The 23,762-nt window shown below is 38.8% G+C and overlaps 1 protein-coding gene across 3 annotated transcripts in view; it reads left to right on the top strand.

The window, feature by feature from the left end:
* The window catches only part of Dync2h1 (dynein cytoplasmic 2 heavy chain 1), a 198,172-nt gene that overhangs the window by 18,040 nt on the left and 156,370 nt on the right, over positions 1-23,762 (top strand). For all 3 annotated transcript variants that reach the window (XM_032911134.1, XM_032911135.1, XM_032911133.1), the window contains exons 18-29: positions 1,197-1,316; positions 2,763-2,913; positions 4,788-4,993; positions 5,913-6,095; positions 7,841-8,023; positions 8,547-8,770; positions 9,371-9,486; positions 11,743-11,942; positions 12,625-12,889; positions 14,318-14,525; positions 16,217-16,346; positions 18,215-18,370. In XM_032911134.1, coding sequence (XP_032767025.1) covers positions 1,197-1,316; positions 2,763-2,913; positions 4,788-4,993; positions 5,913-6,095; positions 7,841-8,023; positions 8,547-8,770; positions 9,371-9,486; positions 11,743-11,942; positions 12,625-12,889; positions 14,318-14,525; positions 16,217-16,346; positions 18,215-18,370 — 2,142 coding nt within the window. The remainder of the gene's footprint in view (positions 1-1,196; positions 1,317-2,762; positions 2,914-4,787; positions 4,994-5,912; positions 6,096-7,840; positions 8,024-8,546; positions 8,771-9,370; positions 9,487-11,742; positions 11,943-12,624; positions 12,890-14,317; positions 14,526-16,216; positions 16,347-18,214; positions 18,371-23,762) is intronic.

The raw sequence follows: 23,762 nt of genomic DNA, 5'->3' as shown, positions 1-23,762 counted from the left end.
GTTATGGCAGCAAAGTAGAAGTTGAAGTTCTGGGAGTAAAAGTAGGGCCTTTTTTATATCCCTTCTTGCTTCTGAATAATGGCACAGAGACCTTTCTATTTCTAATAAGAGCTTCTGGCACTATAGCTGCGCGGATACCGAGCTATTCTAATTGACAGTGTTGGCCTGGCCTACTTCTCACCATGTGGCCCATTACCTGCAAGCTTAGTCTTGGCCTTGCCCCTCCTTCATTCATGTCTGGATGGAGACTCTGTGGGTCCTACCTGAGACCCTCTTGAGTCCCACCGTCTCCTCTCCTGCCCAGCCATAGTCTGCTCAGCCCTTTATTTTAACCAATCAGAAGGTGATGAAGTACAGTATTTAACAAAACACTGAGCCATACCAAAGTCTGTAATGCAGCCAGATCTCTGAGTACAAAAATCTTCATTTGAATACACAGAGCCCAAAAGCATCCTCCAATACTACACCGCGAAATTCTCTCTGCAGACTTACTTCTTAAGTTTACCTATGATTGTAGTGTTTGTACATATATTTTTTATATGGTAGACTAGTAAGTAGTGATTGATAGTTGCTGTTTTTTCTTCTTCTCTCATTATGTAACTGTGTGTGGGGAGAAGGTGCTGGCAGTGCTGAGCATCAAGCCTAGGGCCTTGTACATGGTGGGCATTGTTCCCTCACTGAGCAACAGTCCTGATACATTTTAACTTAAATTTTATTATGTTACCTATAAGCAAGTGTGTAGACAAATATGTTATTGAGACATTGAAATAAGATCAGCTTACAAGACATCCTGATCCCTCCTGAAGTATTTTCATCCTGATGGGGCAGCCCTTTCTGTGGTTATACTTTTCCAATGACTATTTCTCCAGGAGACTCAGGTAACCCACGGCTTTACTACTTTATCAATTCAATTGGGTAATAATAAAATTGTCATATAGATTTTTATAACATACTAGTCAGGGTTTGTCAGACCTGGCTTCAAAGGGTGAGTGTTCACACTCAATATTGTCTCAAGAACTGAAAAGAAACAAAACAAAAACAACTGTTTTTCTCAAATTTTTAGCTAATAAAGAATGATATAGCACTCTGCATTTGAGGGGTTCACACGTCTCTTCTGCATTGAAAGACTGTGTTCAGGCATAAACTGTGGGTTTATTGCATAACTCCTGCATATTATTTTTTCCATTCACTTTCAGGCATGGTTGAATGATCTGGCTTTGGAAATGAAGCAAACTCTGAAACAGTTGTTGAAAGAATGTGTCACAGCTGGGCGAAGTTCACAAGGTGCAATTGACCCATCTCTCTTCCCTTCCCAGGTGAGGGACTGTGTTTGGGATGTGTTCAGCGTGAGTCTCCTGGCTCAGATAGCTGGCATCTCTGTTCTCTGTCCAGTACTTAGCAACTGCGTGCGTGCGTGCGTGCGTGCGTGTGTGTGTGCGTGTGTGTGTGTGAGTGTGTGTGTGTGTATTCCTTTAATCCTAGATTGGCCATCTTCCCTCCAGGCTATTTGTAGACTTTGTCACATCCCCAGGGGAGACAAAGAAATGAGGTGGTTGGAATTGGGCAGAAGCTAACTTCCTGCGTCAGGTGCTGAGTCCATCTTCAATGAAGAAGAGGGGGTACTACTGCTACCCCTACCCCTCTCCCGTCTTATAGCAGCATCTCAGAGGCTGGAGCTGGGAGGAACTTAGCTGACATAACAGTGAACTGGAGTACTGGCTAGGAGCCTTCTGAAGGCTGGGCCACATGGTAGGTTATGGAGACAGCTGCACGTGAGTGTGGCAGCAGTGTGTCCCTGCAACACTGTCCTAGGCTGAGATTGATGGAGCACTAGTCATGATTGTGTACAGGATGCTGCTGTGTAAAGGTTTTGTTCATACTCATGCTAATAGCTGTAGGTCATTCAAGGGTTAGCTCTTAGATAAACATTGAAATTGTGTAAGTTCTCACAGAATAATGTGTGCAACATCTTGCCATCAAGGCAGGATGGCTTGGGTTTGATTCCACGGGCTAATGGTGCAAGGAGAGTGGAATCAGAAGATAATATATGGAAATTTTCTTCTGAACTTGACATGTGGGCTGTGGGGCACACACATATGGGCACGTACAATGTAGTTTTGTATCAACTGAATGGAACTGTAGTACAGCATCTATCTCCAGGCCCTGATTCCGACAGTCTTCCGTTGTTTTTCCTGAGAAGGTGAAACCAGCGATACAGGGATACCATGACACGTGCATTGCACAGGGATACCATGACACGTGCATTGCACAAGGATACCATGACATGTGCATTGCAAGCCATTATTTTCTAAGATCTTTTAGTGTTTGTCTTTTATTGTTCATAAGTCTGGAACTGGTATTAAGATAGAGTTTGAAAACTAGGTTTAACTTTTAAGGTTTAAGGTTAACTAGGTTTAAAGTTGAGGTTTAACTAGGTTTTTAGAATAGTTTAAACAAAAACAAGTGGGTATATGTAAAGGTATATGTATTGTAATACTGGTGCACTTGAAATCAGACTGAAGCATGAATACAAAATGACCTAATCTCTTAAATGTGAACTACTTGAGCTTATCCAAAACATTCAAAACATTCACTGAAACCAGATACCATTTCATGTGGAAAGTCTTTTCCTTGGGTAAAGAGTCCATGCTCTTTTTAGCCATCCTGGTTTTTGTTTAGTAATATAGGTATGTGTTTGTAGGTCAAAGGATCCTTGGCAGGACTTTTCCTTAGGACTTACACTTTTTCTTATTCTTTAACAGATACTGTGTTTGGCTGAGCAGATCAAGTTTACTGAAGATGTAGAAGATGCCATCAAAGACCACAGTCTCCACCAGATTGAAGCACAGCTGGCAGCTAAGTTGGAACGCTACACCAGTGTTGACACAAGCTCTGAGGACCCAGGGAACTCAGGTAGTGTGGAGCGTGTGAGCGCTCTGTTGTTATTCTGCCTGTGCCATGTGCCTATACTGCACATATACCCACCCACCTATACTGCACAGAGCTTTGATGACTCAGTGAATTAGTCTACTTGAGCCTCCCTTTCCTTCTTTACTTCCTTTTTTTTTTTTTTTTTTTGTTCTTTTTCGTTTTTTGTTTTGAAACAGGGTTTCTTTCTTAGAACTTGCTCTGTAGACTGGATGGCTCTGCCTCCCAAGTGTTGGGATTAAATGTGTGCCATCATGCCTGGTGCACTGGTAACTTTGTCTTCTTCTCAGAATCAGTATATACTACCTGAAGTGGGATGTCAAACCTTACCCATGTAAGTTTCCTTAGCCATTTCGTGTGCTACATTTATATAATGTAAGTGTATATATTTTATATAAGTATTGATATGATGTAAGTACTCCGTGAGAGTATAATTTTGGCTTTCAACTCTAATATGTATTTTAAAGAGTTGAGAGGAAAAGGCTGACTGACTCCTTGTACCTCAGTACATACCCTTTCTGTGGCACGTCCCTTGGTCCTGATACCAGGCTGGTACTGTTCCTTTGCATCTTGATAACTTTTAGGTGTCTGTGTTATAGTAGGGTGGTCAGCAGTTAGTGTGCATTTTTCTGAAGGTGTCTCCATTCTTTCAACACTTGGAAATATCACTATTCCACCTCGTTTTCGCTTTGTGTTTTCTGACTAATGATGGACAGTTGTTTGTCTATAAACAATGTTCTTACATATACAATATATTACATACGTTAAAGCAATGTCATTTCTATAAGGGGAATGAGTTGGGAAATAGGGTTGGAAGGGGGGTTGAATCTGTAAGGAGTAGGAATAGTGAGGGGTTAAATATAATCAAACATTATTAAATTCTTAAATATTTAATGAAAGTATTATATGTTTTAATTGAAGCTAGCAAAATCTCTGGTTTGCAGTTGTCAGCTATAAAATTTGTATTTAGCTCAGGCCTTTTTTACATCTTTGCTGACATTGCTCCATTCGTCCCAGGAAAACTTGTTCCCTCCTGGCATGCGGGCTGCTGTCTGAGGCCAGCCTGATGAGCACCTGATCCTAGAGTGTAGTGTTCTCACTTCCTGCCCTGTTGGCACTGTTTGAATTGTGTTTAGTCTTCCCTAGTTCTCTTCTTTGGTATTGGTGCCAGGCAACTGTCTCTTCTGACATAGGTTCAGAGGGTTCTTTGAGTGTTAAATAATTAGGAACTGTATCCTGGGCATTTCTTGTTTGTTTGTTTGTTTGTTTATTCACCTCTTTTCCCCAGGTCCTCCCTTGTTTTCCTTCAGAAAAGAGTAAGGCTGGACGAGGCACCCCAGGAGGAGGGAAAGGGTCCCAACAATAGGCAGAAAAGTCAGAGACACCCTCATTGTCACTGTTAAGAGTCCCACAAAACCACCGAGCTACACAGTTAGAACATGCAGAGTCCATCTCAGATCCATACAGGCTCCCTGATTGTCAGTTCAGTCTCTGAGCTCCTATGATCCCTGCTGAGTTGATTCTGTGGGTCATGTTCTCATGGTGTCCTCAACCCCGCCTCTGGGTCCTGCAATCCCCATCCCCATCTCTTCTTTGGGGTTCCCAGAGTTTTGCTTAATGATTGGCTGTGGTTCTCTGCATCTGCTTCTGTCAGTTGCTGGATGAAGTCTCTCTAATGGTGAACTTTATTACTTTTGCACGTTTTCTTATTTCTTATTGACTTTCTGTTTTGCATGTGTCTTGTTTTATCACAATATTGCAGTGTATCTTGAAGTCACCATTCAGAGTCCTTCACATAGCATATGTGTGTACATGATGGGACTCATATTAACGTATCTTTTTTTTTTTTTTATGTGTAGAATCAGGAATTCTGGAGCTTAAGCTTAAAGCACTAATTCTTGATATTATTCATAATATTGATATTGTGAAGCAATTAAACCAAGCTCAAGTTCATACAACTGATGACTGGGCTTGGAAGAAACAAGTTAGATTCTACATGAAAAGTGACCATACATGCTATGTTCAAATGGTGGATTCTGAACTTCAGTATACATATGAGTACCAGGTACGACTTTCGCTAGAAGCATTTGATTTTTCTGGGTAGAAACTATTTAAAGGAAATTGCTATTGGGAAACAATTAATTTTGTTATAGTTTTTTTCTGTGTTTTGTGTCAGAATTTGGAAGGTTCTATGTAAGGATTATTCTACTTATAAAAATGTTGACATCACTGAATTCTCTAAAATGTATCTTTCCTATGAGGAGCGTTCATGTTTAATTTCATGTTACCTTTAATTCAGGAGAGTTGTATAGGCAGCTCCACTGGCGTGGCAGAGCTGTGCATCTTCCCAGGCACTGTGATTACACATGTGCTACAATGTGTTTGCTGATGTTTCTGTTTGAAAAGAAAAGGCTTTTAAGATAAAAGACCTAATTCATATTTTTTTCCCAAAAATATCCAGTTGTATCCTTCCTGCTTTTTTTATTATAATGAATCAATGATCAGAATAATCATGTCAGGGTTACAACTAGTTAACCTTCTAAAAGGATACAACAACATTCTACAAATGGCTGAAGGACCTAGAGTGTCCTTCTATACAGCATAGAAAACTTGACAATCATTTTCTAAATTAATCATTTTAATAAGAATTTAAAGATTATGTTTGCTTTGAGGCATTAGGAAATAAATTATGTGAGTTAACAATTATGAAGTGGCATATTCCTGTGTAATAGCTATTTGGATCTGTTCGTCTTAGCATTATCTTTGTGCCCTCATTAAGAATGAAAGACTAGAAACTTGACCCTGGTTAAGCCTTTCAGGTTATAATGAAGTGTACGTTTGAGAAATACTGAAAGTTTATTTCAGGTTCTGCTTTTCAACATTATTTCACTAAGGAAAAATTTAAACCTGTGTGCTGTGCATGAGGTTTTTGACTTATAGGGAGTAGAACGTGAGCGAACTAACACCATGCTTCCCTTATGTAGGGTAATGCACCCAAGCTGGTTTATACTCCACTGACAGACAAGTGCTACCTAACTCTCACTCAAGCCATGAAGATGGGACTTGGAGGGAATCCCTATGGACCCGCTGGGACTGGAAAAACTGAGTCAGTAAAGGCGCTAGGTGGACTTCTTGGGAGACAAGTTTTGGTTTTTAACTGTGATGAGGTAAAAAAAAAATCAAAACATACTGCGTTAGATATCTGGGTTATTTTTCTTGTATATACATATGAAAGTTTTTTTTTTTTATTAACTTGAGTATTTTTATATACATTTCGAGTGTTATTCCCTTTCCGGTTTCGGGCAAACATCCCCTCCCCTCCCCCTTCCTTATGGGTGTTCCTCCCCCCCTCCCCCATTGCCGCCTCCCCCAACAGTCTAGTTCACTGGGGGTTCAGTCTTAGCAGGACCCAGGGCTTCCCCTTCCACTGGTGCTCTTACTAGGATATTCATTGCTACCTATGAGGTCAGAGTCCAGGGTCAGTCCATGTATAGTCTTTTAGGTAGTGGCTTAGTCCCTGGAAGCTCTGGTTGCTTGGCATTGTTGTACATATGGGGTCTCGAGCCCTTCAAGCTCTTCCAGTTCTTTCTCTGATTCCTTCAACGGGATCCTATTCTCAGTTCAGTGGTTTGCTGCTGGCATTCGCCTCTGTATTTGCTGTATTCTGGCTGTGTCTCTCAGGAGAGATCTACATCCGGCTCCTGTCGGTCTGCACTTCTTTGCTTCATCCATCTTGTCTAATTGGGTGGCTGTATATGTATGGGCCACATGTGGGACAGACTCTGAATGGGTGTTCCTTCAGTCTCTGTTTTAATCTTTGCCTCTCTCTTCCCTGCCAAGGGTATTCTTGTTCCCCTTTTAAAGAAGGAGTGAAGCATTCACATTTTGATCATCCATCTTGAGTTTCATTTGTTCTAGGCATCTAGGGTAATTCAAGCATTTGGGCTAATAGCCACTTATCAATGAGTGCATACCATGTATGTCTTTCTGTTTTTAAATCACTAGAGTAGTGGTAATGTCTTGCTGTATTGTCTATGAAGGCCACAAACTCCTGGACCTGTGTAGTCCTTTCTCTGGTATCGCAAGTCATCAGCAGCATAAGTTTAACCATCACGTTTACTTTCAGATCATTCTAGTTATACATAAATTAAACAAAAGTCTTGTTTGAATTGACAAGATGTGGAGAGTTTGTACACTGTATAGTTTCAAACTTAATAAGGAGAATTATTGTGAAGAAACATTTTAAAATGTATAATGAGTGTTTCTATTACACTGGAGAAAATCATTTTTAACAAGGATAATACTGAATTAGAAAGAAAAAAACCCTAAATATATCTTAGTACTTTTAACATTTAGTGTAAGGTTTTTATTCTGACTTAAAAAGGCCTGAAATGGGGGTTGGGGATTTAGCCCAGGGGAAGGCTTGCCAAGAAGCGCAAAGGCCCTGGGTTCGGCCCCCAAAAAAAAGCCAAAAAAAAAAAAAAAAAAAAAAAAAAAAAGGCCTGAAATGAAGTCTCTAGTTCTGTGTTCTTATGAGGAAGTTCCTTGAAAGTGTCCTGAATTCTGAAGGAGTAACTTCTTTTCTTTGCCCCCCTGATCCCCACTCTCAGACTTTGTTGACACAGAATCTCTCTGTGTGGCCCAGGTTGGCCTGGCGTTCGAATTTTTTGGCCCCTATTCTGAGGGCTAGCATAACAGGTGTGCACCACTATTCTTGACTATAAATTTTTATTTTAAAAGCAAAGCAAAGCACAGGCAATGCTTGCAGGTGAATGATCATCTGTTGTCAGTACAGAATAACAATGCTTGGAGGTGAATGATCATCTGTTATCAGTACAGAATAACAGATTATTTCTAGCACTAGATATTTTCATCATTTTTAATGAAAACTTTTTATTTTTTATTTTTTCAGGGCATTGATGTGAAATCAATGGGGCGGATATTTGTTGGTTTGGTGAAATGCGGGGCCTGGGGTTGCTTTGATGAGTTCAATCGACTGGAAGAAGCTGTTCTTTCAGCCGTTTCCATGCAGATCCAGACCATTCAGGATGCTTTGAAGAACCACAGAAGTGTATGTGAACTGCTTGGCAAAGAGGTAGGGAACACCTCATGCGACTGGCTTCACTCTAGCACTGGCACTGGTCTTAGGTCATTGCTGCCTCTAGTCTGTGACTTATGTGACTAGCTGCTCTATCTGAAATGGCTTTCAGGTTTCTAAAGTGTCATGTGCATAGAGAGCTTTAATGTCTGGTTGAAAGCTTAGTCCAGTCTTTGGAAGCAGGTGCTGCTGGTCTGCTTTGGGGATGAGTAAACCAAGGCTTGACAGTGAAAAGTAGAGGAGTCCTCGGTGTGAATTGTTTGTGTGCTTTTCAGAGGTTACACTTTTAATCACTACTTGACACAGAATGAGTTATCTATTCTTAAACTTGAAAACTTGTTAGGAAAAATTCACTATAATACAGGGGTTCCTGAGCTGTGCATTATGTATTACATAAGGCTGTGCTTAGTATATGGAGACTACTTTTACTAAGATGTTAGAATTATGCATAGAAATTCTATTACAATAAAATTTCTCATTTTAAAGTCTTTGATACATATACTCTAAATTAATATTCCAGGTTGAAATAAATGCCAATTCTGGAATTTTTATCACCATGAATCCCGCTGGAAAAGGTTATGGAGGAAGACAAAAACTTCCGGATAACCTTAAACAGCTCTTCAGGCCAGTGGCAATGTCGCGTCCAGACAATGATCTCATAGCAGAAGTAATTCTGTATTCAGAGGGCTTCAAAGATGCTAAAGAATTAGGCAGAAAGTTGGTCGCTATTTTCAACCTATCTAGGTGGGTTCCTCCATTTTAATGTTCACGTTTTGTGTTTCCAGTGTATGTTCATTTTTTTATATCTTTCTAGTTTATGCAATGAGCTTGTTGGTCTTTTTATTATAATGTGAATACAATGTATTTTATTTCAAATAATAATAAAACATCTGTATTAAACTATTTTTTTCCTTATTGTCATTAACTTGATAAAAATTTTCTCCACAATATTTGTATTGAACTGTTGTGACTAAATGGTTATTTCACCAGTTTCCCAGCTCTTCAGAGGGATGATTTCATGTTTTGATTCTATTCATATTTTTACTAGATAATAGGGAATAGTGTTAAAGGTGGGAGAGTAAGCTGGGTTATCGAAGAGTTTATGAGTGACAGTAATAGTTGATTTTATGGCTTCATTAAGATAATGATCTGTTCACGATGAGTTTATCTCGTTTATTGTGATGCTCTCTTCAGTTGCTTTCTTGAGTGATTATTTGTGTAATTGTTTTTTTCATGTAAACTAATGAAATTCTGGTATTAATTTCTATGTCTCAATCTATATTTCTTTGGATGTGATGCTAATAATTTCATGGAAAATTAACCTTTTCTTTATCATTACCTCAGGGAACTTTTGACTCCTCAGCAGCATTATGACTGGGGACTGAGAGCTTTGAAGACAGTTCTGAGAGGAAGTGGGAATCTTCTGAGACAGTTGAAGAAAAGTAGCACAAAACAAGATGGTATGGCTGATTATTCTAATTAAAATACCTAGTTTTAGAAACATGTTTTAATTTTGAATGGTTTGTATTGCTGAAAGGTTGATACAATGTAGACAATTTCTATAAACCTTGCAGAGTTAGTTTATTTTTAACATCTTAGTGTGGTATACTTGTGTCAGTTAATTGAATGGTTTTGCTGTGTTTTCTTTTGAATGAAAGTTCATATTGTTCTGATTTTTTTCTACTTTTAACCTGACAGGAAAAATCATACATTGCATATGAAGTAACAGTGATGTGTAAAAGAATAGTCAAATCTACTTGCTTTTAAAATTAATGTTCATTAGAATCAGGCTGTGAGGTATACCTTTAATCCAGAATTGAGGAGGGTGAAACAGGAAGACTAGGTTCTATTCCAGCCTAGGAAACATGATGAGGTCCTGCTTCCACACACTGAAGGAGTCTGCCCTCAATGTTTCTGATTATAGGTGTGGCACATGAGATTTTGTTAACAGAGATGTTGGAGAGACATCACCATGTTTTTCCTTCCAATAGATGGAGGCAGTATACTGTGTGCATTAGGTCTTAGTGACCGAGAGGAGGCAGAGGCAGACGTTTATTGTGCTCTGCTGCTAGGTGCATAGCATGACATCACCTGGGATGCTGCTTTTTTCCCTTGGTGAAGCTGGTGCTGGCCAGTCTTCCTTACTGTAAAACTGATTTTCCCTGATCCTTAGGTTTTGGCTGTAAACATGTCACTCAGTCCATCTTACCTTCAAAGTGAGGCACTTAAGACTAAGCTCTGCCTCTTAGCTTAGGCGATAGCCGCTTACGTTCTTGCTGATTTTAAAAGGATTTCCCCTTTCCTCATTTGTACATAATTTCAACTATTAACATCAGCATGTACTCAGACCATACTTGGCTCATAGAAAGCAAATACTTTTGTCCCGTCTTACAGAAGAAATGACTCCTGTGTTCTTTCAGAAATGCCGTTTTTGTCTTCAAGTTGCTATTAAAAATTAAATAACAAAACTATCAATCACAATCTAAGGAGAAGGAAGAAAATTTCACAGTAAAAAAAAAAAGTGAAACAACTTCTATTCTGATCCAGCTCTACAAAAGGTCAACTTCAGTCAGAAGAAAGACTGAAGATCCAAGTGTAGAAAAGGGTGACATGAAATTCCTTGCTTGGGCTTTAAATGCTAAAGGTTCACATCTTCAGAAAGGAACTTCCTCAGGTTCCACTACTGGGTCGGCACATGGAAAGATAGACAGTTGTTTTGTGAAAGGCTTAGGTATCTTTTCTATTTTGATGGTTTTAAAGAAATATTAAAAATTCATGCTTAGTAAATGAAGATGGCTATGAATTTAGTACTTAAAATCAACTTGGGAGCTCTCACCCTTCTTTATATCTACTTATAATTCAGGAATTTCGGGGAAATGCGAGGGAATACAACAAAAATAGTGTCCTTGCCTTGTGTATTTCTTGCTTAGTCTGGAATCTACTTAATAAGAATCCAGTAATAACATGAGCATTTGCACTTAGTCTAAGAGTGGGTTTCTGAGCTATTTAGATCAAGATGAATCCAAGATTATATTTAAAGCAGTGGTTCTCAACTTCTTAGTGCTACATCTCTTTAATACAGTTCCTTATGTTGTGGTGACCCCCGACCATAACATTATTTTGGTTGCTACTTCACAGCTGTGATTTTGCTACTTTTATGAAAAGTAATGTGAATATGTGTGTTTTCTGATTGTCTTTGGTGACCCCTAAAGGTCATTCAACTCCCTAAAGGATCGCAACTCATATGTTGAGAACGGCTTAGAGTGTTATTTCAGGAAAGAAATTCTTTTTAATAACATTGGAATTTGGAAATACTTAAATATAGAGTAGATTGCAACATTTACTGCTGTGTCATGTCTTGGAGACTTAGTATGTGTATAAAACTGAAATAGTAATTATTTGTAAACTACTTGATTGTTAGAGGATTATATGACATAAAAGGTAAAAGTATTGTACAAATAGAAATAATGATACAAATGGAAATGATGATTTTTAGTGTGAAAATGTGGTACACTAGGATTCAAATTCATGGAAAGAGTTTATTTCTTAGCAATCAAAACATGCAAAAGGAAGTGTGGCAGTTATGACTTACTGTTTATAAGTGTGTCTAGCATGCTGTTTAATAATTAGTAGTGAATAGCAAGGCTATAGCTTACTCAGAACATTTTGTTACTCAATTGATAAAAAATAATTTTAAAATGAAACTTTTTCTGTAGTTAATGAAAATCACATTGTGGTGCAAGCATTGAGACTTAATACAATGTCAAAATTCACATTCGCTGATTGCACACGGTTTGATGCACTGATTAAAGATGTCTTCCCTGGCATTGACTTTAAAGAAGTAGAATACAATGAACTAAGTTCTGCATTGAAGCAAGTCTTTGAGGAGGCCAATTATGAAGTCATACCCAATCAGGTAACTGTCAGGGATATTCTGGAGTAGATTAACACCTCTCCCTAGTCAATCCTTAGCAATGTCATTATCAGTCATCTCTTCAGTCATTGTTCGTCTGTCAGCTTTACTCTTACTCTAGGATGCTTCTTGGGACTTCAGGGTCTGAGTAGGGCTCTTGATGTGCTGTGCTCGCTTCTGTCATTTATGTGGGTGTAGTGTCACTTATGTCTATGTATTAACTCTTCACCAGGTAGTAATCATCATAAGAGTCAGCATCTGCCTGCCCACAGTGTCTTCTGTGTTGCTTATTGATTACGTGTAATTGAGTTGCACCTTGATGATGTATTCGTAGAAATTCTTCTAACAGCGCTTCTTTATACAGCACAGATTATTTAAAATGAGCGTTTCACTTTAACTTGTATTGAGAAGTAGAATATTAATTAGTAACTGAGTAAACTCATGTGTTTGAATGTTTAAATGACTAAACAAGATAAAGCATCTATGTTTTCAACTTTGTGTAAAGCAGCCTCTTTAAAAGACAAAGGCTGAGCTTGAAGATCACATTGTAAATGTGTTCTCATTTATTTAACCTGTGGTCTATTTGAGGCTTTATTCTGCAGTAAAGAAATTTATATTTGCAGAAGGGTGTTTGCCGAATGGCATGACTGGTGAATCACATATGAATATATTTCTTTTCTACTAGATGAAGAAGGCTCTAGAGTTATATGAGCAGTTGCGCCAAAGGACGGGCGTTGTTATTGTTGGTCCAAGTGGTGCTGGCAAGTCTACCCTTTGGAGAATGTTAAGGGCTGCACTTTGTAAAATTGGCAAAGTAGTAAAACAGTACACTATGAATCCCAAAGCAATGCCGAGACATCAGTTATTAGGACACATTGACATGGATACAAGAGAATGGTCTGATGGTGTCTTGACAAATAGTGCTCGCCAAGTAGTTCGTGAGCCTCAAGGTTAGTCACTATTTAATTTATTAATCTTAGTAGCAAACCTGTTTATGATGTTTTCACTGAAGTGTATGTGTGACTTAAAACACTTTATAATGATTATTTGGATATTTTAGTAGATGTTACTATTTTTATTGTTTTGTTGAATTGTTTATGCTGCCATTTTATTCATCACTCAATAGCAAATTAATAAAATAAAAATCAGTGTAATTATTTACTCAGTGATTAAATATAATTCATAACTAATTTACTGAAAGCATATAGAATCCTGGATTAATTAGTTAACATGCCTTCTTAATATAACTGATGTATTTGAACATCATTACATTGTCAGTGTCACTATTTCCTTCTGAGTTATTTTGAAAATTGAAATGGTAGAACTATTTATTTATTGAGAAAAGTAAGTTTTCTCAGTTTACTTTAGTTGTTTTGTTTTTTGTTTGCATTTTGTATTTTTAAGACAAGATCTTAGTATGTAGCTTTGGCATAGAACTTGCTATGTAGACCAGACTGAAGTTGAACTCAATGAGATCTGCTTCCTCTGCCTCCATAGTGCAGCTATTAAAGGCTCATGCCACCATACCTGACTTGGTTTTAAGGAGAAATCACTACTGTGCTAACTCTCAATGAGTAGCTTTTCGAGTACGGTACTTCAGAAATTGATGCCATCAGAGGGCTTTTCAATGAGTTTCTTCATTTTTCTTATATACTACACTAAGTAAAGGCCTCATGCTACCTTTTCCCACACTGTTGGTGGCATTTCCTGCTTTGAATTGTTTCTTAGTACAATTTGAATGACTCTGATGTGAGGAAATGCTCAGATGAAATGCTTTTGTTCTTAAAAGGACGGCAAGCATTGCATGTGTAACCTGGCTACTGTTCTTCCCATTCCAGGGCACCGTCGTAATACTAAAGTCAGTGGCAGCACTCAGTCTCATTGCCAATGAGAATTAGGTTTCCCATATTTTCTAAAAGAGACATTATATAACGTACTCATATCTTATTGTAACATGCCAAACACATAGACTAGGAGGTTATTTCAGTTATCTCATTGAGACAGAAATATCCATCTTACACACTGCCTTTCAAGGGACATTGTGAATTCAGTCTGCATGGTTGTAGATGACTATAAGAATACTGTGTTGGTTGTAGCTTATCTTTGAGCAGTAGAAGGAGGATTGTCCACAGCTTGTCTAACGTGGGTAACACTGTTTCCTAAGACACTTCACCTTGCTCAACTCTGCTCTTTATATTAAGATGGAGATTAGTTCTAAGTAATGAAAGTTACTTTACTCCCTAACAGTGCCTGCCTCCCACCCCGTGTGTGTGTGTGTGTGTGTGTGTGTGTGTGTGTGTGTGTGTGTGTGTGCGCGCGCGCGCGCACACACGCACGTATGATTTTTTAAAGTCCTTGTTCTTGTGTCTCGGAAATAGATGTCAGCTCATGGATAATCTGTGATGGTGACATTGACCCTGAATGGATAGAATCTCTGAATTCTGTTCTGGATGATAATCGGCTGCTCACCATGCCCAGTGGAGAAAGGATTCAGTTTGGTCCAAATGTTAACTTTGTATTTGAAACTCATGATTTAAGTTGTGCTTCACCAGCCACAATATCTAGAATGGGAATGATATTTCTTAGGTAAGCCACAGATCATTTCTGTACTATATAGTAGAGTATAATTTGCTTACCCTTTAGTTTCATAACTAACAGGAATGGAGTGAATGCAGCCTGGTGGGAGTAGTGAATGCAGCCTGGTGGGAGTAGTGAATGCAGCCTGGTGGGAGTAGTGCACATTGTTTATTCAGCACTTGGGAGGCAGAGGCTGGTGTCCACTTGAACTCTCCGAGTTCAAGACTATCCTGTTCAAGACTATCCTGTGTACCGGTGAGTTCCAATACACCCGGGGCTACAAAGAGAAACCTTGTCTTTAAAAAAAGTGAGCTTATATGAGTTATGTATTCATACTGATTGTATCTATGATTAGCTTTTTTGTTTGGATTTTAATTGATTCACAGTTTATTCTATTATATGTGAATTATTTTAGCATTTTCTCAAAATTCTAAGTATTTTCTTTAAGAGAAATAGCAATTACTTAATTTCCTTTAAAAATTTAAAATACTGTGATTGAACTCAGAGATGTAAGCATACTCAATAAACACTGGTACAAGGTGCTTAAATCCCAGTAGCATATCTTAGTTACAGAGTTTAAAGTCCATAAGACATTACAGCTAATTCAGCATTGGGGCCCAAGGCCTAAATTTGGCATCGTACACCTTGACAACCTCTTTCCTAAGTCATTTTTTACTTTTTCTCTGAACTGAGAAAAGGCTTAAACAACAAAAATGAGTGCTAACTAGTTTTAGATTTCACATACTCACTGTCGTGTCCTGGCTAGTTTTAGATGTCACATCCACAGTTACAAGTACTAGCTAGTTTTAGGTGTCACATAATCATTTATATACAAGAACATGGGCATTTGGATCAGATTTATCTTCCAGAGTGAGTTATAGTTTGGCACAGTGTTTAGAGTTTATCACTCATCAAGCTCGTATTTCATGGCAGTTTGAGGCCGATGCACTGCTGTTACTACTGGGGTTTACAGTATATCTGAAATTATTTAACTGCTTGTTTCACTGAAAGTATTATTAGAAACATTTATGTTAAGCTAATCATGATCTTCAATTGGTATTGAGATTAATTATTAAAATTTTATTTCAGGTAAATAGTTTCATTGTAATGTAAATTTCTCATGTATTTAGTGTTATGGTCTTATGAGAATACAGTAAAAGGTGAGTTTACAGGTAAACTTAAAATTTTTATTCAATATTTATCATGTATTTTACATTAATTTAAACATAGTAGAAAGATGGCGCACAGGAAGTAAGATTGGTGTTTATGAAGGATAAAAAGATACGTACCTCATAAGTAGGTTCTATGAATAGTATGCAGAAACAGTCACATACTACTACAGAGGATGATGAATTGTTGGTGGCACAGGTATTGGTTGTATGAGCCACAATGAATATGTATGATTTCATGTAAAATAAAGCTATCTATTAACTTTTAGGTTGTTCTGTATTCTAGTTTGGACCTTTTGCATTTCCTTTATTTCTCCTCATGTTTGCTAAGTATGTGTCTGTGGAGAGGCCCAGTGAAAACTTTTCAGTAGGGTCTTGAGTATTGCTAATTTGTACAGCACACACATGGAAGTCACTGAAGCCAACTTTCTTTGCTAACTGCTGACATACTTGATGGGATATAAGAACAGGACTTAAGTTGGCTTAAGTTTCTTCCTAAGTAGCTTGCATTTTTATGTTAATCCCCTGTAGTGATGAAGAGACAGATCTTAATTCTCTCATAAAATCTTGGTTGAGGAATCAGCCTGTTGAATACAGAAGTAATCTCGAAAACTGGATTGGAGATTATTTTTCAAAAGCGTTACAGTGGGTTTTAAAGCAGGTGAGTTGACCGTATTTCATGATCACTGAAGTGGGTTGTATAATTGGGTTGTGCCTGCCTTTGCTGCCTTGTGGTAGAGCTCTGCTGGGACCTGGGCACAGAGTAGACATTGTCATTGCTGTCCCTTTCCTGTCCACTTAAATTGCTTTTATTAGTTAGTCTTTGTTTTGTGTCTATGGAATCTTGCCTAACTTACCTGAAAAGCTTGAACACACTGCAATGTCTTTTTTTTCAGTGGAAAAACCATTTTGTCTCACCTTATTGTTAATAATTATCTACATGTATATCATGCTAAATATATTATTAAGCAATTACTTAAAATTCAAAAGGGACAGCAAATTATTTACATTAATATTTGAAATGTTTGCTTATGCAATAAAAATAGACATCTAAGTATGTGAAGTCTAAGCTAGTAAGCACATCTTTTTAGAAAAGGGTCTGTGTGGGGCAGGACAGTGCCACCGAGACACATCATGACCATCAGCAGCATTGCCGGAATAATTTACCAAGACGTATGAGTAGATGGTTGTAGTCTGTTTTCAAGCATACATGATTTAAAAAATGATGTGGATTTTCTTTCATGTTATTAATTTTATGAAAAATGCAAACATTCAAAAATTAAATAGCAACTATTCCTTTGATGTCAAGTGACTACTAGTCTGAACTTCATCTAAAGGTCAATTTTTTTCATATCAATTACACAAAAATTGAAAATTTGCTGTTGGTTTTTATTCTTTTGTGTTTGCTTCTGTTCCTTTGTAAGGATGAAACCTGCAGAAATTAAGACAAATTTTAAAATATTGCAAACTAGTTTTCCCTGTCCTTAGAGAAGGAAGATTTAACCCCAGTCTGATGAAGGTGTTTCTCTTACTTGCTTCTACCCTAACACTCAGCAAACCTATTAGTAAGTTTACATTCACATGGAAGTTCTTTCAGGGCAGGCAGCAAGCGTGTCATGCCCCCTGGTGAATTCCAGAGGGAGCTGGTCCTGGCGGTGAGATGCCTGCTCCCTGTGTCTGACATCTGTTCGCCAGGTCGCTGTCCCATTCTAACAGTGCTAGTCCTTGTCTGGTGTTGCTATGTGTGTGATTGTTCGAAGAAGACTGTGACATTAGCTAGTGCGCACTTAGTTCTGAGATTCGCCATGGAAGGGTAAGCTGATTAAATCCTACAGTGGATGGAAGAGTGGTGAAGGGGAAGTAGGTCAGTTTGTCTGTGGTAGTACTTACTTCTGTGTCACCCATAAGGCAGCAAAGAGGTTTGGGCTCATAATTTCAGAACCTTTAGTCTGTCATGACAGGGAAGCAGAGCGGTGCTGATAGAGCTCATGACAGTGGTGGCATGTGGCTGGGATTCCTTGTATCACTGTGCCTCATGTTGTTGGCAAGGAAGTAGAGAAACAGGCCAGGTCCAGGGGTGGCTGTAAATGTGAACAGGGGTCATTCTAGTGACCAACTTCTACAACTGGTTCTCACCTTGTAAAGATTGTACCTTCATGATGGTATCATACTGGAGACGGGTCTCAAAACATGAAACTGTGGTGGGCATTTCAACATGCAAACCACCTTAGCTCTGGTCTGAAGTTTTTAAAATATGTATCTTGTGCAGGTGGGGGAAATGCATCATGTATCTATTTGAGAATTCTAGAATTTATAGTTCAAAAATGGATAATTACTTATAAAAATTATTTTTATATTTTCAAAGTATATATATATATATATATATTGAAAAGCATCAATAATTCCTACATAAAAAGGAAGGATGGATGTAAAGATTTTTTTTTTTTTTGGCAAATGATTTGTATGGTTTGACATTTCCTGGTTAATACCTGTCTTTCCTACCTTGGTTCCATGAATTTTAATCAACAGAATGATTATGTGGTAGAAACAAGTTTGGTTGGGACTGTGATGAATGGTTTGTCCCACCTCCATGGATGCAAGTATCATGACCAGTTTATTATTAATCTTATACGAGGACTTGGTGGAAATCTGAATATGAAATCGCGTCTGGAATTTACCAAGGAGGTAAGGAACGTTTTTCAGCCTCTTTTCAGGCACAATCCTCAGCTTTTCTTGACTTTTAACTCTTAACACATAGTGGTAGACTTAACAGGACATCTGTATCAATATGGGCCTGCATTCTTGTTTGTGTGTGTGTGTATGTTTCTGTATATCAAACTTAGAACTTCTGATATTCTGAAGTATTTATGATAGTTTATAATAAGCTAAGGTTTGGAAGTAAGTGAGGCTTGACACTATTTAGCTATATGAATATATTCCATTATTAACTTTAATTTCATAAGAATATAATTTTAAATTATTCTTTAGAATAGTGTTAGCACTTAAAAATACTAGGGTATTTCTAATTATTTCTTCAATAATGTCAGATTATATTTGATCTAGTGGGTCAGAAATCCAATTTCTATATCATAAGGGGCTTTTCTTTTCTTTTTCTATATATGGGTGTTTTCTTGCTTGTATGATTTTGATCCATGTGTGTGCCTGAGCCTGTGTAGGCCAGAATCTAATGTTATATTATCTGCCACTCGAGTTACAGATGGTTGTGAGCTGCTGAGAATTGAATTTCAGTCCTCTGGAAGAGCAGCCAATGCTCTTAACTTTGTCTCAGGCCCCTCCAGGAGTACTTAACTAAGACCAAAACAGTGCTTTCTCTGACCTGTTTGCTTCTCTGTGGCTGTGTGTCCTCTTGCCTCTCACTGTTACTGCTTAGGGCCTTCCTGTATCCTGCTCTGAAACACTGCCGTGTACAGATACGTTCAGTGTGGAAGAGCAAAATGGCTCATAGAGTACTGCAGGTGTAACTCAGATCATAGAGTACTGCAGGTGTAACTCAGATCATAGAGTACTGCAGGTGTAACTCAGATCATAGAGTACTGCAGGTGTAACCCAGATCATGGAGTACTGCAGGTGTAACTCAGATCATAGAGTACTGCAGGTGTAACTCAGATCATAGAGTACTGCAGGTGTAACCCAGATCATGGAGTACTGCAGGTGTAACTCAGATCATGGAGTACTGCAGGTGTAACTCAGATCATGGAGTACTGCAGGTGTAACTCAGATCATGGAGTACTGCAGGTGTAACTCAGATCATGGAGTACTGCAGGTGTAACTCAGATCATGGAGTACTGCAGGTGTAACTCAGATCATGGAGTACGGCAGGTGTAACTCAGATCATAGAGTACAGCAGGTGTAACCCAGATCATGGAGTACTGCAGGTGTAACCCAGATCATAGAGTACTGTAGGTGTAACTCAGATCATAGAGTACTGCAGGTGTAACCCAGATCATGGAGTACTGCAGGTGTAACTCAGATCATAGAGTACTGCAGGTGTAACTCAGATCATACAGAGTACTGCAGGTGTAACCAGATCATGGAGTACTGCAGGTGTAACTCAGATCATGGAGTACTGCAGGTGTAACTCAGATCATGGAGTACTGCAGGTGTAACTCAGATCATGGAGTACTGCAGGTGTAACTCAGATCATGGAGTACTGCAGGTGTAACTCAGATCATGGAGTACTGCAGGTGTAACTCAGATCATGGAGTACTGCAGGTGTAACTCAGATCATGGAGTACTGCAGGTGTAACTCAGATCATAGAGTACTGCAGGTGTAACTCAGATCAGCTCTGGGAAACACTGGAAAGAAAGTGCTTTGCCTTTTGTGAAGTCTGCAATTTGAGAGAATACTATTAAAACTTGAATATATTTTATACTTTTATAATTTGATCTATAAATATCTACTCAGCTGGTGTTTTCTTTTTTTCTTTTATTGGGTATTTTCTTTGTTGACATTTCAAATGTTATCTCCTTTTCCAGGTTCCCCTCCAGCAACCCCCTATACCATTCCCTCTCCCCCTGCTTCTGTGAGGGTGGTCAACCACACCCCCTTCCCCCACCCTCCCCGCCCTGGCATTTCCCAACACTGGGGCATCAAGCCTTCACAGGACCAAGGGCCTCTCCTCCCATTGATTCCAACAAGGTCATCTTCTGCTACATATGTGACTGGACCCAAGGGTCTGTTCATTTGTAATTTTTGGTTGGTGGTTTAATTCCTGGGAGCTCTGGGGAATCTGGTTAGTTGATATTGTTTTTCTTCTTATGGGGTTGCAAACCCCTTTAGCTCCTTCAGTCCTTTCTCTAACTCCTCCCCGGCTCAGTCTCATGGTTAGCTGCAATCATCCTTGTATGTATCAATAAGCCTCTGGCAGAGCCTCTCTGGAGACATCCATATTAGGTTCCTGTCGGCAAAAACTTCTGGGCATCAGCAATAGTGACTGGGTTTGGTGGCTGCATATGGGATGGATCCCCAGGTGGTGCAGTCTCTGGAAGGCCTTTCCTTCAGTCTCTGCTCCACTCTTTGTCCCGGTATTTCCTCGAGTGAGTATTTTGTTTTCCTTTCTAAGAAGGACTGAAGCATCCACATTTTGATCTTCCTTCTTCTCAAGCTTCATATATTCTATAAATTGTATCATGTATATTCTGAGGTTCTGGGCTAATATCCACTTATCAGTAGGTGCATACAATGTGTGTTCTTTTGTGATTGGGTTATCTCAATCTGGATGATATTTTCTAGTTCCATCCACTTGCTAAGAGTTTCATGACGTCATTGTTCTTAATAGCTGAGTAGTATTCCTCTGCAAATGTACCACATTTTCTGTATCCATTCCTCTATTGAAGGACATCTGGGTCCTTTCCAGCTTCTGGCTATTATAAATAAGTCTGCTGTGAACATAGTGAAACGTGTTTCCTTGTTATATGTGGGAGCATCTTTTGGTATATGCCCAGGAATGGTATAACTGGTTCCTCACGTAGTACTATGTCCAATTTTCTGAGGAAGCACCAGACTGATTTCTAGAGTGGTTGTACCAGATTGCAATACCGCCAACAATAGAGGAGTGTTGCTCTTTTTCCACATCCTCGTCAGCAGCTGTTGTCACTTGAGTTTTTGATCTTAGCCATTCTGACTGGTATGATGAGGAATCTCAGGGGTTTTTTTTGATTTTCATTTCCCTGATGAATAAGGATGTTGAACATGTCATTAGGTGCTTCTTGGCCATTCGATATTCCTTAACTGAGAATTCTTTGTTAAGCTCTATACCCTATTTTTTAAAAGGATTATTTGGTTCTCTGGAGTCTAACTTCTTTTTTTTTTTTAATATCTTTTTTTTCTTCCATCTTTATTAAATTGGATATTTCTTATTTACATTTCAAATGTTATTCCCTTTCCCGTTTCCAGGCCAACATCCCCATAACCCTTCCCCCTCCCCTTCTATGTGGGTGTTCCCCTCCCCATCCTCCCCCCATTACTGCACTCCCCCAACAATCCCATTCACTGGGGGTCCAACCTTCCACTTCCCCTTCCATTGGTGCTCTTACTAGGCTATTCATTGTAACCTATGCAGTTGGAGCCCAGGGTCAGTCCATGTATAGTCTTTGGGTAGTGGCTTAGTCCCTGGAAGCTCTGGGTAGTTGGCATTGTTGTTCATATGGGGTCTCGAGCCCCTTCAACCTCTTTCAATCCTTTCTCTGATTCCTTCAACGGGGGTCCCATTCTCAGTTCAGTGGTTTGCTGCTGGCAATCGCCTATGTATTTGCTGTATTCTGGCTGTGTCTCTCAGGAGAGATCTACATCCGGTTCTTGTCAGCCTGCACTTCTTAGCTTCACCCATCTTATTTAGTTTGGTGGCTGTATATGTATGAGCCACATGTGGGGCAGGCTCTGAATGGCCATTCCTTCCGTCTCTGTTTAAACTTTGCCTCCCTATCCCCTCCTATAGGTATTCTTGTTCCCCTTTTAAAGAAGGAGTGAAATATCTACATTTTGGTCACCCTTCTTGAGTTTCATATGGTCTGTGCATCTTGGGTAATTCGAGCATTTGGGTTAATATCCACTTATCAAGGAGTACATGCCGTGTATGATTTTCTGTGATTGGGTTATTTCACTCAGGATGATACTTACTACTTCATTCCATTTACTTATGAATTTTATGAACTCATTGTTTTTGATAGCTGAGTAGTACTCCATTGTGTAGATGTACCACATTTTGTGAATCCATTCCTCTGTTGAAGGGCATCTTGGTTCTTTCCAGCTCCTGGCTATTATAAATAAGGCTGCTATAAACATAGTGGAGCACGTGTCTTTTTTATATGTTGGAGCATCTTTTGGGTATATGCCCAAGAAGGTATAGCTGGGTCTTCAGGTAGTTCAATGTCCAATTTTCTTAGGAACTTCCAGACTGATTTCCATAATGGTTGTACCAGTCTGCAATCCCACTAACAATGGAGGAGTGTTCCTCTTTCTCCACATCCTTGCCAGCATCTGCTATTGCCAGAGTTTTTGATCTTAGCCATTCTGACTGGTGTGAGGGGGAATCTCAGGGTTGGTTTAATTTGCATTTCCCTTATGACTAAAGATGTCGAACATTTCTCTAGATGCTTCTCAGCCATTCGATATTCCTCAGCTGTAAATTCTTTGTTTAGCCCTGAGGGTTAAATGGGGTCATTTTTTAATAGGGTTATTTGTCCCCCTGCCGTCTAACTTCATGAGTTCTTTGTATATTTTGGATATGAGCCCTCTATCAGTTGTAGGATTGGTAAAGATCTTTTCCCAATCTGTTAGTTGCCGTTTTGTCCTAATGACACTGTCATTTGCCTTACAAAGGCTTTGTAGCTTTATGAGATCCCGTTTGTCCGTTCTTGATCTTAGAGCATAAGCCATTGTTATTTTGTTCAGGAAATTTTCTCTAGTGCCCATGTGTTTGAGATTCTTCCCCACTTTTTCTTCTATTAGTTTGAGTGTATCTGGTTTGATGTGGAAGTCCTTGATCCACTAGGACTTAAGCTTTGTACAGGGTGATAGGAATGGATCGATATACATTCTTCTACATACTGAACTCCAGTTAAACCAGCACCATTTGTTGAAAATGCTATCTTTTTTCCATTGGATGGTTTTGGCTCCTTTGTCAAAGATCAAGTGACCATAAGTGTGTGGGTTCATTTCTGGGTCTTCAATTCTATTCCACTGGTCTATCTGCCTATCTCTGTACCAATACCATACAGTTTTTAATCACCATTGCTCTGTAATACTGCTTGAGTTCAGGGATGGTGATTCCCTGGATAGTCCTTTTATTGTTGAGGATAGTGTCAGCTATCCTGGGTTTTTTGGTATTCCAAATGAATTTGCAAATTGTTCTCTTTATCTCTATGAAGAATTGGATTGGAATTTTGATGGGGATTGCATTGAATCTGTAGATCGCTTTTGGTAAAATGGCCATTTTTACTATATTAATCCTGCCAATCCATGAGCATGGGAGATCTTTCCATCTTGTGAGATCTTTAATTTCTTTCTTCAGAGACTTGAAGTTCTTATCATACAGATCTTTCACTTGCTTGGTTA

Source organism: Rattus rattus, chromosome 8 (assembly GCF_011064425.1).
Source record: "Rattus rattus isolate New Zealand chromosome 8, Rrattus_CSIRO_v1, whole genome shotgun sequence".
Classification (NCBI taxonomy): Eukaryota; Metazoa; Chordata; class Mammalia; order Rodentia; family Muridae; genus Rattus; species Rattus rattus.
The sequence above is the reverse complement of the archived record's forward strand: the minus strand, read 5'-3'. Positions and strand labels throughout refer to the sequence as shown.